This window comes from Salarias fasciatus, chromosome 5, assembly GCF_902148845.1.
Source record: "Salarias fasciatus chromosome 5, fSalaFa1.1, whole genome shotgun sequence".
Lineage (NCBI taxonomy): Eukaryota > Metazoa > Chordata > Actinopteri > Blenniiformes > Blenniidae > Salarias > Salarias fasciatus.
This window is the reverse complement of record NC_043749.1, coordinates 13,883,823-13,900,956: the sequence shown is the minus strand read 5'-3', so window position 1 is coordinate 13,900,956 and position 17,134 is coordinate 13,883,823. Positions and strand designations below refer to the sequence as shown.

The 17,134-nt window shown below is 41.8% G+C and overlaps 1 protein-coding gene across 2 annotated transcripts in view; it reads left to right on the top strand.

Moving 5' to 3' along the window:
* The window catches only part of srgap3 (SLIT-ROBO Rho GTPase activating protein 3), a 50,224-nt gene continuing 33,090 nt past the window's right edge, over positions 1 to 17,134 (top strand). For both annotated transcript variants that reach the window (XM_030091449.1, XM_030091448.1), the window contains exons 1-2: positions 1 to 508; positions 12,963 to 13,158. In XM_030091449.1, coding sequence (XP_029947309.1) covers positions 445 to 508; positions 12,963 to 13,158 — 260 coding nt within the window. In that variant the 5' untranslated portion in view covers positions 1 to 444. The remainder of the gene's footprint in view (positions 509 to 12,962; positions 13,159 to 17,134) is intronic.

Genomic DNA, 17,134 nt, shown 5'->3' with positions numbered 1-17,134 from the left:
GGGCTACGTGAAACCTTCAAGCGTCTCTCTGCTGCCTTCATAGTTTTGAGCCCGTTCGTGTCTGTGATTCTTCCTGCTCCAGCCCTCTCAGTTGACTGGTACCAGAAGGAGAGGGAGGAGGAGGAGGAGGAAGAGGAGGAAGAGGACTCCTGCCAGAGAGCGCAGTCTGAAAGAGAAGAATGCAACACGGGACTGACGCTCAAGTCTTAATCCTGCACCGCTTTCAGCCAGAAAAGAGATTTTGAAGGGAGCGCGGACGCGTTTTCGGTCGTTGTTGCCTCCAATGCGCGGCCACTAGAGAAAAAGACACGGGAAAAAAAAAGAGAGAAAGAAAGAAAGAAAGAAAGAAAGAGGAGGATCGCGCTGCAGGCTTGCAAGTCGGGGATCTAACCTACAGACCCGAGACCTGGTCCAGCGGGGTGTCCCCCTGCAGCCGCCGGAGCCATGTCATCCACCAAATACAAGAAGGACAAGGAGATCATAGCGGAATATGAGACGCAAGTGAAAGGTGCGGCGTGAAACTGCTGTTTGTGTCCGCTGCGCGCGCCCTGTCTGTGCACAGCCTGTCCGTCTGCTCTGCCTCTAAAGCCACAGTTGATCAGATGCTGTCTGTTTGATTTTTCCTCCTGGTTTTTGCAGCGGGTTAGAGTGCATTCGCCGATGTGTGAATATTCCGTGGTGAAACATTTGCTCCAGACTCGCTCCTTCAGATGACAAGTAAACCGTGACAGTCAATCCAATGACACCAGCCCTCTCTCTCTCTATTTTTTGTTCCTGTTTTACTCCTTTGCAAAGACTAGCTTCACGAATTGAAAAGCAGCCGGTGGGATTTGTGCATGCTGATTGTTAATTTGTCACGGCGTGGTTGCAGGATTATGCCTCTTGCACGCTTTGTTGTTGCTGGGTAAAACGATCAGTGTTGAAAACAGTGCAGGATGGAGGTCTGCCTGCTTTACTGCGCCTCATTCTCTCATACGCGGGGCCCTATCTGGCTGGTTGTGGCAGTCAGGGGTAGATGTAAAAGACATATATTTTCAGGTTTATATATGCAGGTTCGATCAGTTTTATCAATAAATCTTGTACTAATCTATACATGTTTATTTGATTTCCACTCATGTGGCAACATGGATATTGTGTCAGACTTATTTTTTTTATTATTAAATTAGGGGATTTACACTGTAGTTCTTGCTCTCTAGTTCCTGTTTTTTCACTCCAGTGTTTATCTTCAGACTTGTGTGACACCTTCATGTCAGTTGGAGGCCAGTCTGTACTGTGTACTGTTGCTCAGAGTGGCTTCTACCTCTGTGAGGATAATAGACTAATACAAAATCTGAAAGATGCTCTTGTTAAAATGATTTCTGGTGCATTTTGCTAAACGAGGAGATAAACACAGATGGTTCTGGCAAAGAGGGAACAATTTACCAACGCAGGGTTGGGTTCAGCCTGAAGGTCTTGGCTGATAACTGTCTCTCTCACTGCCTGTAGGTTTACCTCTTTGGGATTTTAGCTGATCGCCCTTTAGGTCTCATAGCAGCCTAGGGATGCATATTGTTTCATAAGTGTAAATTATTGGAAACAAAAGACACTTCTATGTGGACATTTCGTTAGACGTTTTTTAATTCAGAAAACGTTCCCCTCCTTGTATTTGGGGGCCAAATATTAATTTGTCAGTTTGCCAGTGTTCATTTAATTCTCTTACGCTCCACTTTACTCCCAGTAATTTGTGTTTTTTGTTATTTAGGCTTAATTTATTGAGGTTAGATCTCACTGTAACATGTGAGAGCTGCTCCGTTTGACAGATTGAAGCCCTGTCTGCTGCTTCTCTGCATTAGATTGGGTCATTTAGCTGCGTGAGGAGGAAGGATGTTAATTTATGGAGAATGCTGCCTGCTTCTCATTCACAGCTGCTGTGTTGCATAGCCTACAGACACAGAAGACTCCCCGCTTGACATCCACGTCCCCAAAACAATGGCAATGCTCTGGCTTAAACCAGGCCGTCAGTGAATGGTAATGAAATTCAGAGTGGAAATTGAACCTGTCTCATTCTGAGTTATTGCATTGTGGTTAATGTGTACATGGCAGAAGGGGCCAAATCATCAGCGTGCCATTGATTGGGTCATAACAAGATGGAAGAGTTGCTTTATTATGTATGAGGACTAATAGCCTTACAACAAAATAAGAAATACTTGGTTTCACGAAGTATTAAGCAAAGAGGAAACGTTTTCCATGGTTCGATATTGCCATGAAATAAAAATGGAATTCCTCTGTTACAGTGCAAGAAACTGTTCTGGTAAAATCCAAACCACTGTCCTCTGGAGTGGCTGCCAGAGCCGGGGACTCTGGAGGACCCTTGGAGATGTTCACTTTATTCAAGCTGTTCAGCTGGTGGATTTTGCATTAGCATATCAATGGTGAGGGTTCATACAGCAGAGAGAGAAAGACGGAGTGCGGACCTTGGACTCTGTTTTGTAGATAACCACCATGCAGTTGTTGGACTGCGACTCTGGCTCCTCCTTTTTTTTTTCCAGTTTTATTGGCTGATCATGAAGTGGGCTCAACCCTCAGCAGGTGTTTCACATTTACAGTGGAGCCTTTACAGATAAACCTACACCTCCCTGTCATTTATATACAGATCTGTGTTTTTAAAGCTTTGCGCTGTACGTTTAGTGAGCTTTCAGATCCAACCCATTGACAATAAGTCTTTTTTTCTCCTCCTTGAGCCATAAAGATGCTTTTGGGGCCAAATGATGATTTCCATTTCTATAGTATTCAGTAGGATATGAATACTACTAATATATGTGAAAACAAGAACAAAACATGTGCGTCATGTTTGCTGGTGACACGTAACATCTGTTATCACACACCACATAAATTATCCACACTTTCAATATACAAACCAGAAAAGCCTGATAAAAAAGTACTACATGCACGTTGCTTTCTATTGTCAACATATTTGGCTGAGTAGCCGGCGCCCTCATGCCTAGTTTATGTTGATAACAGCTTGGTCTGAACACAGGTTTGAAGTATAGAAATAAAAGCAAAAATGATCCTGCTGATGGTAACTTGCAGATGAACATGTGATTAAAAAACATGTTTCATGCACCCCTGGATTTAATGAGGAATTTAATTGTGATCATTCTCTTCAACTGATAGTTTAGCCCAATTGCATATGGGCAAATCCACATGTGTAACTTATTTTTTCTTCTCTTCATTTATGTGTGGTAGCCATTTATGTGAAACTCGTACCGGTAGTAAATTCATTGAAGTAATGATTGCTATGATGATTATTACCTTGCCTGACTCAATACATCCACATGCAGAACAGGCCTAGAGACAGACACACATTTCATGTAATCATTGAAACGGCACAGTAAAGTGTCATTCAGTAGAACTGCAGATTTAATGTGATGCAGATTGCTGGTGACGTCCTTTTTGTTTCTCCATATTTTCTCAGATTGCGAACAACTGCTCTGATCAGAAAAATAAATGCAGCCACTGCTTGTCGAAAGTGTTCACTTTCCTCCAGTCGCATGAGGTGACGCTGCAAAAGAAGCATGTTTTCACATCTCTGAGATCGGCTTTCCCTTTGTCATTCATTTTGATAGTCTCCACTTTACCCAGACTGAATGCAAACAAATTCAAATGTCCTGCTGAAAACCTGTAAATATAACTTCTAACATCACACCAGTTCACTCAAATGTTGCAGCATCGTGAATGAAACATTCCTTTCAAGTTCTGACAGACCACAAACACACATCCACACACACACGTAACTTAGTGTGGTTTATTTCCTTACCACTTATCACCAGAGACATGTCAAATAAATTGTAAAATGCCACAACGATCCTGACATCGTCGACCGTTCAGCTAAATGTTTACGGGAATTATGTTCGACGCCATATGTGTTGTGAGTCTCTGCTTGTTGTTGCTGCAGGCCATGCACAGCTACTCTCTCAAACATTTAAATGCTGGAAAATGCTGATTCGTGATGTTTGTTTGCAAAGCAACAATCCTCCTAGCCTTTCTGTGCTCTCTTCAAATTGACACTGGTTGAAGTGGCCATATGTGCACGCTGTTGTTGTTTTTTTTTTTTTTTCCAGTGATATGTACTGATCAGATGAGGCTGGCAGTGTGTCTGAGTGTTATGCTTTTTAATTCGTCATAATGAGATTTGGTTAGTTACCAGTCGACATCCTGCTGAGCAGCATGAAGCTGACTGTGTGGAGGCTGACATGTTCAGAGTTGAAGAGATGGTCACACTTAGTCAGTGTCTGATGATCCTCCAGCCGCCCCGCTGTTTGGCCAACCTGCTGATTCCCGGCTGAACAGTTGTAAAGAAAAAACACCGACTGGCTGTTATCAAGCAAGAATCATCCTCATGAGTGGGACAGCTTGTTTGTTCTGTGGTCCAATAAAATTTGGACTTTATTCAGGTTCGGTTTGTTTGTGTGTATTGGCGATAAGAGATAAGTCAAAGGAAGGAGGAAATACAAACACATTCTATGCTTCTCCAGTACATACTTACATTAAATAATGCATCTTATCATGTCAATGACTATATTTTTGAACAGATACACAAAAAAAAGAGTCCAGGTTATATTTGTATGAGGTGTGGAAATAGTTTAGTTGAAGTCAAAAATAAAGTTATTGCATTGCAAGGCTCAGGTAAAAAAGGTCATAAAATCCATCTGACTGCTTTCATTTGTGTTGCTTGAGCAGTAAAAAATGTCAGCATAAAGCAAAAGTAGCAAAGCTATAAGAGAAAAATCATTTTCTTTTAAATTTTTGAAGAAAAAAAAGGACTTTTTGTTGCACTTGAAAAACTGAGATGATTGACAGGATTAGAACCACATGGCGAACCCCCCCCCGCTCCCAAAACTCTCCTTCTCCACACCTTTTTTTTTTCTTCTCAGGCCAAGTAGTAATGTTAAGTTGACTGGCAGATTTCCCAATGTTTTTCACATTATATGATATTTTTGTTAATGTCTGTGTTGGGAAATGAAAACAGTTTGCTCTTTTTTGAGAAAATATTTAGTAGATCTAGTAGATCTTTAACTGTTGTCACTGTTGAACTTTTTCAGACTCATTTTATCATTTACATTTGTTTCTGTTACACTTAAATTCTTAAAAAAAAAAAAAAAATCACTTCAGGAGCCAGCCTCTTCTCCCCGCTATGCAGAAACTCGTCTTAGTACCCGGCACCGTTTTTTTGTGTACCGACTTTGGTACGATGGACGCAGCTGGAACTTGACTCACAAACTTGAGTTTGTTCGAACCGCGTCCGACTTTTCAGCACCATAATCGGCCTTTCACAAAACAGCATTTGACACAGGCTCAGAGTCGGTTTGCAGTTTATGTGCAGACATTGATGAAGCGCACAAAGGTCCATTTAAAGATAAAAGGGGTTTCATTTCCTCCTCTGCTTAGTGCCAGTCAGAGGATGATTTCACTTCTCATCGAACTGCTTTGTCTTTACGGGTTTAATCAGCACCGTCTGGAGAAGCAGTTTTTAATGAAATTATTTGATTAGAGGTCCATTGTTGTTTGTAGGAAACTGAAACTTTGCTACAGGCTTCATCTAATCGTATTTCTAATGCGAGATTTTTGCTTAAAATATTTTTGTATTTTATCTTTTAAACCAATTTGTCTACATGTTCAGCTGCATGTGAAGTCTCACAGTGTTGGACATGAGAGAAGAAAGATTAGCAGGCGTCAGTCTCGCAAAATGCATGTCTTGGTTTTGAGAAGGACTTCTGCTGAGAGAGCGTAACCTTAGAAACAGAGGAAATAGGGCAGCTTTACAGAAATAACTTTGCAGCAATAGTTTGAAAAAGTCACTATTTGCTGAAGTAATTAGTTTAGGTCTCCCACTGTAGGCCTGGGACCTGTCAGATTAACTTTATCATGTATCAGTGTCCCACAATAGACTTTAGATAATTACATAGTGCACCTATTTGCAGCTCCCAAATCCCTCTCACGGTAGAAATAGAAGCATATGTGGCACAGGCTCCGTGGCTATTAGGAGTTCACATCTGTGGCTTTGTGCTGTATGGAAATGTGCAAATGAAAACTTCATTGTAAGACTGCAACAAACAGTTTTTTTTCAGGGGGAGCTATTGTGAAATTTGATGTTGAATTTTTGGTTCTTTTGGATCAATAGCCTCAAACACCCACTTTGCTGTCATTGTAGACATCGAACAGCACAAAAGGGAAGTTGAAAGGGTATTTTCTTGTTGCTTTAGCAATACTGGATGAACCTTTAAATTAAACTGGCAGAGAATAGGGGAATAAGTCCACAGACACACCAAACAAAGGTGACATGCATCGCCTCTGATTTTGAGGTTTTTCTGCACTCCGTTTCACTTTGAGCGAGTAAAACACTGATCTGCGTTTGGTAGAAGTGTTTTGGGAAGCATGCACACTAATTACAGCTAAATATTGTTAAAATAATTCAATCACTTCAACACTAAATATCTTGGTGCATTCCTAAATGCTCTGTGCTGGGGGAGCTTTCTTCTTCATTATAATGTAATCAGCGTTCTGAGGAGAGCGGAAAATTAGTTTTTATTGCTTTTATCGGAGGCTGCTGAATTTCAGCTCATTGATTCTCAAATTTGCTCAATTTGTCAGAACACTCAAACAGAACATGCCTCTCTTTCCTCAACGCTGCCACCTATCCACGTCTGTCAGAGTCCACCTCTCCTCCAATAGGCTGCTCCTCGGGGACTGGTGCACGCCCATGTTGCCATGGAGACACCTCTCAGCCCCATCCGGCAGAGTTGGATGCTGGAAACCGAGAATGACAGACAGTGAGGCTGTTCAAGGATGTTTCCAAAGCTCATGATTGGGCTTTCCTGAAGTGTGACGCAGTGTGAGAAGGGACGATCAGGAGGCAGAGGACCGTCGGTTTGTCTTTTAAACTGTGAAGCACAGCGATTGTTAGATGTGCTTTGTGTGCAATTCAAGGTTTTTCATCATTGTGTTTTCAGTCTCCTCCAGTCACATCAGTTATCACTTGTTTCTTTATTTCAGATGAAAAGAGAGTTTGAAGTAACTTCAATTTGAGATGATGGCGCACCCAACTCCACAAACTTTTTCAAAGTAGTTTTTTTTATTTTAAAGACAGAACAGCCAATAGAAAATCCAATAAACCAGCAGATAATTTGGACGGTCGATCCAGAGACTGACAGCTGGCATCATGCTGGAGGAGGCTCCATCAGTTCATCGGTGTGCAGCCATTGATTGGCCGCAGCTTCTGTTGTCTTATCTTTGAGTACATGTGCTGCTGCTGCACAGTCGGAGCCGAAGAGAGGCCTGGCCAGATAGTGGCTGACGGAGAGGAACCGGCACAGACATGAGGAGCATGCCCTCATGAATCTAAAATTGTGTTAATCATTAGAGGATTAAAACGGGACACAGAAGTGGGGGGATTAGTTCAGCAGCTGGAACTCGTATAAGGAGACGCGGTATGAGGGACAGAGAGAGTGAATTAGGGTCTGGATAAGGGTCGCCGTTGTCTGTGTTCCTTCTTTTCAGTTGAGTTTGGCTCCGCAGTGCACAGCCCAGATACTGCAGAGCTGAGTTGGGGATTAAGTTAGACAAAATTGGCTCAGGGTTGCTTTTGTGTGTTGTCTGTGTGCATGTGTGTGGAGATATTGTCCTTGTGTGTGTGTTACTGCGTGCTGATGTAAATGCCTTAAGACATTATTTCAAAGTATTTAATACCTTCTGTTCTGAGGCTGCTTATGATTTATAATTTATACTAAACGCACAGAGAAGGTTGTAGTCCTTGCTTCAACATTTGCTGCCCCAATATCAGTGCAATCCCCTTTTCAATTCCCTTATTTGTATACACTGCTGACGATGTCTGAGAACGAAAGCCGCGAAACTCCACGATATGACAGCTCGTATTTTAGTTTTATTATCCTGCAGTGGGGTGATCTATCTCTCCTGCTCCTCCCAGGTCCGACTTCCCCTGCTGCCCTCAGCATGCTCTGCAGAAAATCCCTCTCATTCACTGCGCTCCAGTTTTATCTGGGCCTCATTGCGTCAAATCGTCACGTGGTCTTCCCAAACGGCACCCTTGCAGTAAAATGCTGCACCGGTGCATCATCTCCGCTGTCCTTAATTGACTCCTGAGCAAACTGCAAGTCGTATCCTTTCAGCCGCGTTCAACAATACAATGTTCTTAGTTGCTTAATAGTATTGCATGAAGACTGTGTTTCCTAGTTTAATGGGGTTTTTTTCTTCTTTTTGAGAAGCTGTTTGAAAGTTTGGTCAAAGGAGAATTACTGTAAAATGAAGCCTATGAGATAGAATGACTTATGTTGAACAGGGAAACTTTCACCAAAATGTTGAGTAAACACTCAAGCCTCTAAAGAAATGTGGCTGTGCAATGTGTTTGTATCCTTCAAAGGGAAAGAGAGCTGCATTCTGGGTAACAAACTATTGATTTTTGTCACTGGGAGACAAATGGTCTGAACTTTTTAGACAATACCTGGAATCCATTTCTCTGCGTTTGCTTGTGTTCTGTGCGTTTGAGAAAATAAATTATGATGAAGCTGCTTTGATCACAAATGGCCCAAAACTTTAGACTCGAAGCAGACACTTTGTTGGATGTTTTGAGTACAAGATGTGAACACTTTAATCTACAGACCAAATGGAGGAGTGCTGGTCTGTGGGTTATTGTTATGTTAATGCCGTAACTCTTTATCATGTCATATTACCATTTCTTCTTATCAAGCTTTAGAAAAAGTCAGTCTACTCACTGCCTTTTTGCAATGAAATTGTAAACACACATTGAAATGGTATTGCAGAGCTGCATCTGAAAATCATTTCCTTGCCTTTCACGTTTGTGAGGAACAGTCAGATGACTCAAAACCGGCAAGGTCAGTTTTTTTCACCCAGAGGACTCTACTCTACCTGCATATGGATTTCCACAACATCCAGGCAACAGCTGGAGTATTTTATATGGTGCTTTCACTGAAGACATGTGATTTATGAAATCTGATGTGATCTGCAGAAACACATATGGGAGAATCTTTGTATTCAGTAACAGCATAGCGCAAAAAATCTGGATAGATTACAAAAGCGACAGTCCAACTATTAATGGCCTTGAAACATTTTTTTCAAGTGCTCTTTGAAAAAATTTTAACTGACAATTCAACTGTTAGGAAGGCATTGTGTTGGGGAAAAAAAAAGCTGCAGAAGTGGATTCAAGCGATCCCTCATTTCACGGAAGATAGCCAAAATGTGTGTGCGCTGCGCTGTAACACAGCTGTCAGTACAGGATTCTGTCTGCGAGGATCAAAGTTCAGAGATGTCTCACATCCTGCTATTGTTCTGAGGTTTTCCTGTTCAGAAGTGGAAGAGACAAGTGCCCACTGAGCCCTCAGTTCCTGTCCTGAACGCTGAGGATAAATGACACAGTGGAACAGGTGGACGGTCTGAAGTGACAGAGGCCGTATAATCACGATGAAAAGACTCAAGTCAAGAATGTAAAGTGCCTGTAATTTATATGTTTCGCAGAGAACAGCTCTGCTGAAGCTGTGTGGATATGTGGAGAATGAAAACTGATTCGTGCAGCTAGTCAAAGTATCCGGATTGCGAAAGTTCCACAAACTTTCAAGTCAATAAACACCATTCAAATGCAGATGGATTAGGTTTGTTTGCAGCGTTTGATTTGGGTGTCTGAGTCAGTTATGTTAATGTATTAAAGGAGTCATGATCGAGACTGTTATTGCATTAGCGCAGCCTTTCAGGATTTAGCTTTTTGCGGAGCATTATTGCGATGCTTGACATTAAATTAGAGGCCTTAATTATGGATGAGGGATGAAACAGCTCAGGCGCAGTGTTTGGTATTATTAAACAACAAGTGAAATAAACAAGCAAAAACAATGTTTGCACATTACAGAGGCTCATTTGTGTTTTCACTGCTGATAACTGAACAAGCAAAATTAGATTGTAAAGCTGCCATGTTATTGGTCATTCAATTACAGATTGCTAAAAGAAAAAAAAAAAACTCAAAAAGGAAATTTATTCTTTAAATAATTCCAGTTATTTTGTTTGCTTCAGCCTTGCCCCCGACTCTCTCAGTGTTTTTGTTTGATGATAACCCCCCACCCTCTGGCAAGAGAAGGATATCTTTCTCTCTCTATCTCGGAATAGAAGCGCACAGAGGCACCACAGTAGGTCCGCAACAGATATTAACTACATGCTTAATCAAGCATCAACAAAGCACTGACATTAAAGATTTCATTACTCACTGTGAATCAGAGGAGTTGTGTTCTTGGTAGGACGCCCAGACGGTCCCACCTACGCTCAGGTTCCCCCCTATCTGTTGCCCGGGAGTGTGATAATAAGCACATCTTCTTTAGAAAAGACAGATTAACAACTTCAAATAATATAGGTTTTAGTATAAAACCTTGAAATAGACCCTTGCAAATGATAAATCTATGATTATTTTTATTTTCCATGCATTTATGATAAGACTTTTTCGGAAAACAGTGTTTAATGTCTCGTTTATATTTGTGCTACAAAACTGTCTTTATGAAAAGCAGAGCAGCTCAGCTGAAAGTGGGGCATCCATGTTTAGTATGTATAACCAGAAATCTGTGGGTTCAAAGCTTTCTCTCAGACATGTCAGGGAGGCAGGGAGGTATAGCGCGAGGGGGTGGTGTCAGTTCGACACACTTTGCTGTTATATGACGTGAAAGAACAACTGGAGACATGAGATTTGATGAAACTGCAATGAATCCGTTCTAAGGTTAAGTGTCAAACTGATTCATCTATATCGTAATTGTTGGTATTTTCCCTTATTTCAGTGAAAAGACTGTTAGGTTTGTCCATGTAAGTGGTGCTCGTGGTTTTTCAATAATGTTTAAAAAGAATATACAGTATATTCTGAGCTCCTGCTCCTCAAGTGTTCGCTCGCTCTGGAAAAAAAAAAATGCAGCAAATGAAGCTCCACATGGAGCTGGGAATACTTAGGGTGTAATTCTCCAATTGCACATGGTTTCTCAGAGGGGAAGGTCACAGTTCTGGTGTGCGTGACCTATTTTTCCCCATCTCGTCTGTGGAAGCCATGCTGCAGCTGGTGGAGCAGAGTTCCCTTGTTAAGGAGTGTTTTTAAAAATCCTCCGTGTCACTCATGCAAGTCGTCACATTTTTTTTTCAGACACTTTTCTTGGCTTGTCTGCTTTGACATTAGTTTTCTGTAAGAGTAAGCGAGGGGAAAAAAAAGAAAACAAAACCAGTGCAAACAGTGAACGTAACTCAATGCCTGGCAAAGGAAGACATTCCTGACAGGACTGAAGCAGTAAAGTGGCATCGGTCCCTGAGTGCGCTCTCAAAACTCAGCTTTCGGGCCTTGTGGAGATGGGAGAAGGAGGGAGGCCCCTGGATGAAGAGGAGGGCTGGGACGGTGGTTAACCACAGAGCGAGGCATGCTGCTCGGGGGTGAGGCCGGGCGGCACGACATCACAGGCAGAGCAGAGGCTCCCCCACAAAACGCCGCCGCTTCCCCGGCAATCAGAGCCAGCTTCTGTCCACCGCGAGGGCTCGGCTGACCAAATTACACCCTGAACGGCCAGAAAACACAGTGTGTGTGTGTGTGTGTGTGTGTGTGTGTGTGTGTGCGTGTCTGTGTGTTCTTGTACATACTCAAAAGTAAGGACCAAAATTCGTATTTCACCAACTGAGTGAGGACATTTTTGCAAAGTGAGGACATTTTTGCCGGTCCTCACTTTTCAAAAGGCCTTTTTTGGCCTTTTTGAGGGTTAAGACTTGGTTTTTGATTTAGGGTTACAATTGGGTTTAGGTTAGGTTTAGGGCATAGGTTAGGGTTAGGCATTTATTTTTGATGGTTAGGGTTAGGGTAAGGGGCTAGGAAATGCATTATGTCAATGAGTGTCCTCACAATGATATAAGTACAAACGTGTGTGTGTGTGTGTGTGTGTGTGTGTGCTGTGGTTTCACCATTCAGCTGCAGTTCATCTGCCTGTACAGTGCTACAGTTCATATACTTTGGTTCTGCCTCTCTGTGTTTTGGGGGTTTTCTAACTTGCAGTGAGTCATATTGGAGCTAAAGGATGTTACGACACACTTATGAAGAAGTACTAATACTAAGAAGTTACATTAGGAAGTTCAGGTTTCAGTTGTTGCTCAAGTACTTCTCTGTGGAACTCTTGAGGAGAAAGAAAACTATTTTTCAGTAACTAAATGATGTGCATGCAAACTAAACAAACAAAAAAGCTCAATGACTTACAAGGCATCCATCGTTGTTGATGTTAATTTCCACATTTGACCTAATAACTAGAGAATCCTTTCTTTTTAATTTGGCAGCAAAACCACTTAAATCTCCATTGACCAACAAACACTTTGGACCCATCCTATTTAAAGAGGTTCCCTTTCTGGTGTGAAGCGTCCCTTCTCATCCTGTTTACAGCGGCTCCTTCTGTAAAGTTGTGTTTTGGTTCTGCAGAATAGGCCTTTTACTGTTCCTGACTTAAGGCATCATTGCTGCTGATGACAGCACTATAAAGAGGAATCGAGTTTCGCTTGAGGCTCCCGCCGGCATCAAGGATTTGTAGTCAGCGCTGCAGCATCAGGTTCCTCGTCAGAAGTGTTGCATCGTCCCATCCGAGAAGTCTTTCAGCTTCTCATTCAGTCGCTTTGGTATCATGGCACAAACACACAGGTCATGTCATCAGCCTCTGTAAGAGCCTAATCTGCTGAACGCAGCCTTGTTTAGACTGCAAATTGCTTATAGATAATGCTTAAGTGAATCACTTTAACAAAAACAAAAACAAAAAAAAAACACTGGCAGACTCGAATCAATAAACAATGTATCAATTTTAAGATGAGCAGAATTTGTGAGACGCCCTGGACTTAATTGACATCCGTTGAACAGATGTCTCATTTTCTTACCTCTGACTCATGTCTTTTGTGTTTTGGATGGACAGAGATCCGCAACCAGCTGGTGGAGCAGTTCAAATGTCTGGAGCAGCAGTCCGAGTCTCGCATCCAGCTGCTGCAGGACCTGCAGGAATTCTTTCGCCGCAAAGCAGAGATCGAACTGGAGTACTCCCGCAGCTTAGAGAAACTCGCCGAGAGGTTCTCCTCCAAGATACGCAGCTCCAGAGAACACCAACAGTTTAAGTAAGTTTCCTTTCACCCCGGAAGACTGGATCATGCATGCATTCATTGCTGTTGCTGTGTAGTGGTGGATATGTACTTGTGAATTTTGAAGAGTGTGCAACAGGGATTGCAACAGAGCTTTGAACACTCAAGTGTCTATCACCTGGTTGAGAGATCAAGCCTTCATGCTAATCACAGTAACTACATCTGATCTCAGTGTACGACTAAATGATGAAACGCTCAGGCTGTCAAATTCCAGCATGACAAGATGGTTTATTAAGGATGCTGTAGTGCGCTGAAGGGTCGGGAAAAAGGCTCCTATTCCACTTTTCTTTTGTGAAAATAAAATAAAAAAAAAAAAAAATGCAGCTATATTAATGCTGAGACCTGGAGTCCTATTCAAGTGGGATTTTCCTCAATGTCTACATCAAAAACCTGAGAATTAATTATTCATAAAACTATGAGGCGTATTTATTCAGGACTATATGCAGAGGAGTCACATGCACAAGCTGTAGTGTGGAACCGATTTGGTTGAGAACTTGAGGAAAATTGGTAAGACTCTCCTGTTGCCAGTGATTATAGATGGAAACAGTTTGAAAAGTGCTTGATGATTTTTGTGCATTGCATAGAAGAAGACAATCTCATAATGTAGACTATGAAATTATAATTGCAGATTAAATAATTTCCTTTTACCTTTACAGGATTTTGTATGGATTGAATGAATGGACAGAAAGAAAATTATATGTCCCAATTATAAAGGTAAAGTGAGCATAAAGTAAGTGTAACAGAAGCCGTGGCTGAAGAAGGTCACAGAACGCCATTGTGTCAAAACTGGAGCACCTGCTGCTTCGACCCATTGAGAGTTATAGCACTGGATCTACAGAAACATTATGCAAGAGCAGAAATTAGACTTAATTTCCTCTGAAATCTCTGCCAACACATCGGTGCTTGACTCATGCAGGGCATGAAATTGAGTTCTGCCGCTCCCAAAATCGAGCACCTCAGGCTAGCGGGCGAGATTAGTTCATCGGGTTTGGGAGCACTAACCCAGCTGCGATCTGGAAGTTTATCTCAGCTATAAAGTCTGCATCAGAATATAAAGTATGTACTTCATCTTCCAAATGAAAACAGAAGTCTTTTAATGATGTATTTCACATTCTGTTTTCGTTTGGGGAACATGTGACAGAGCTTTGTGTTTCCCTTAAATGTTAAACTACCTGTTAGTATTTTCACATTTCCTACCATCCATAAACATACATTTACAATAATTATCAACTAAATAACAAGTAAAAAAAATGTCATTTATTAAGGTTTTTGGGAATAGTGTCTTTGTAGACTTCCATCCTGGACAGTTCATCAGCACAAAAAAAAACATCACACACATGCTCACATGCAAACCAATTAGACTGCAGTGCACGGTGTTGAAATTCACACATGAACAGAAAGGCATGGAAGCCATTCAGGACTCGAACTGGGAAATGTCTTGCAGTGAGGTGTGAGTGTGAACGATTACACCAGTGTGTCGCTCATTGTTCGACACCAATATTACTTAAACCCCTGTAATATTATTAAACATTAAAGACTCTATAATTTTATTTCTAAGCTATTAAATATATTAATGTGTACAAAGCCTGCAAATAGTACATTGTTTAAGTGTAATAGTCAGTATGTATTGTTAGAAGAGTATCTGTTGTGAGAGGATTAATTATACCTAATCAATCCTCTTAATGTTACGTGTCTATATATTATTAAATAGTTGGTATTGCTGCATTAGAGTATAAGAAGCCTTATATTATAGTTCCCCTCAGTAACTCTCGGCTTACTGCAGTTGCATTAATGAGGATTTTTCCCTTGAAAAAGTTAAAAAGATGTTTGTAGATCCAGTTTGAACAGATTGTCTCATCATTCCTCGACTTCAAATATACTTTAAACACAATCTCACAAACAAAACTATGAGAAACTTTTTCATACTTATAGCGTGCAGACGCTGTCGTGATAATGTAAAGTCATGTATTTACACCAGGAGCACATGTGCAGCGTGCAGGAGAGTGATGTTTGTGTGAAATGGAAGAGGATTTGGCCGGATAATTGGCTCCAGCTGTGTGAGAGCAGTCCGGCTTCGTTCTGACGACAGACTTGGCCGACAGTCAACAGAGCTGCACCGCTGCTGCCGCTGCAACGCACCGGCTTAACCTTTGGACTGAACAGTTGATCTTATCCACACAGCGAGGAGGAGGTACACCTAATGCTGGGACACATGTTCACATATTACTTCACGCTGCGAGGATCATTGAGGCCCACTGTCTTAACAAAGACCACGGACACAGACACACTTATATAGAGTCGCAAAATGGTTACAACGCAAACAGCAAGGTTGTTATTCCATAAGCTTATTTAAAAATGTAATAACCTGTGAGTTTCAAGAAGTGTTAAGAACTCTTGCCTCTAGCGGGACTCTTCCACGGCGTAACACAGGTTGGGCTTGTGGCCCTTTCTGAAGCTGCCATGTTCTTCCTGTGTGTGGTCTGGTTTTTACGAGGGATCCTCCAATCCAAAAACATGAAATCAACCTTGACTGGTGTCTCTAACATTGCCCGTAGGAGTGATTGTGAGGGTGTGTTTCTGTCTGTCTCTCTGCTTTCCAGTGATGAACTGGCAACTTGTCCAAAGCAGTCTTGACCCTTTGCTCATAGTCAGCTGGAATCAGCTTCACCCCCCTACAAGCGTCGGTTCAATTCAAGTCAAGCCAACACAACATTCAGAGTGAACTTTTGATTAAGCTAAATAAAGGCTTAAAACATCATTTCCCCTTGTACCATGAACTCCTAACCTGCAGGCGTGTGACCACAAATCCATGTAATCAACTGTGACAAACCCTTTACTATGCCTGTCCTACCAGTTCCAGCTAGTTAAGTTAAAAAAAATAATCCCAAATGGGCCTGGGCAAGAAAACATTTGTGATTTTCCAATAAAAACATTCTTATAGACATGCAGCCCAAACATGCAGTCAGCACCATCAGAAACTCAGAGTGCCTCAAATTCTGACTGTTTGCATCTTGTGCACACAAGTAGCTTCTTTTAAACTCACTTATTTTTGAATGCTGTCACACACAGCTCCTTATTTTGCAATGGAATAGACAGAATAGAATACACTCCAGAGAGGGTTTCCATAAAGAACTGGTGTGAGTTTAATGCCACTTTATTAAGAAACATTTCAGGTAAACTGGAGGGATTTTGACTGGGATGAACTTCTATGTATCTTGGCTCTGGTCCTACAGTCTTCTGGCTGAACCCTTCTCCTGCACATTCATTAGCTCGCTGAATGCAGCTGTGATTTACAGCTACTGCAGCTCCGGCTACACCGCAGCAACCCGACCAAGAATCACTCCGCTCATTTACCCCACCTCATTTGCCACAGTGAAAAGGAGCACTGAATGGTTCCTTAGCTGCTCTGGGCTCCAGTTGAAGTGCTATTGTCATCTCAGTGGATCGCAGTTAAGAGGTCAAAGTCTGATTTAATGATAACTATGGCATTTCAGGGTGTATCAGTGGGTATCTGTAATGTACATCCATCAAAATAGAGTGGAATTGTATCTTCACACATTGCACCACAACGTTAGAGTCAACTCATGTCACACTGATAGGGCCTGCGATCAGTCTGAAAGAGGAAAGAGTGTGAACGTGTGTGTGTTGACACTGTAATTGTTCAAAGAAGAATATGAGGAAAAGTATTTAGTTTCTTAATAGTGTGAGAGCTTTGGGCATGTGAGATACTTAACTTTAAATTTCCCATTCCAGAGGATTGCTGTGTCTCTTCATGCTGTGGTCAGTGGATACTGCTGCACGTTCCCACAGCAGCTCATGCTCAAACATGCGCGGCTTTCAAGGGCTTCTAAAAAGCCATCATGCTCTCTGGTTGCAATATAAACTCATGAAATGATGCGCGGTGATACAAAGTGGTGCAGTGGTGGCCTCACAATGAGTGCGTGGGTTTTCT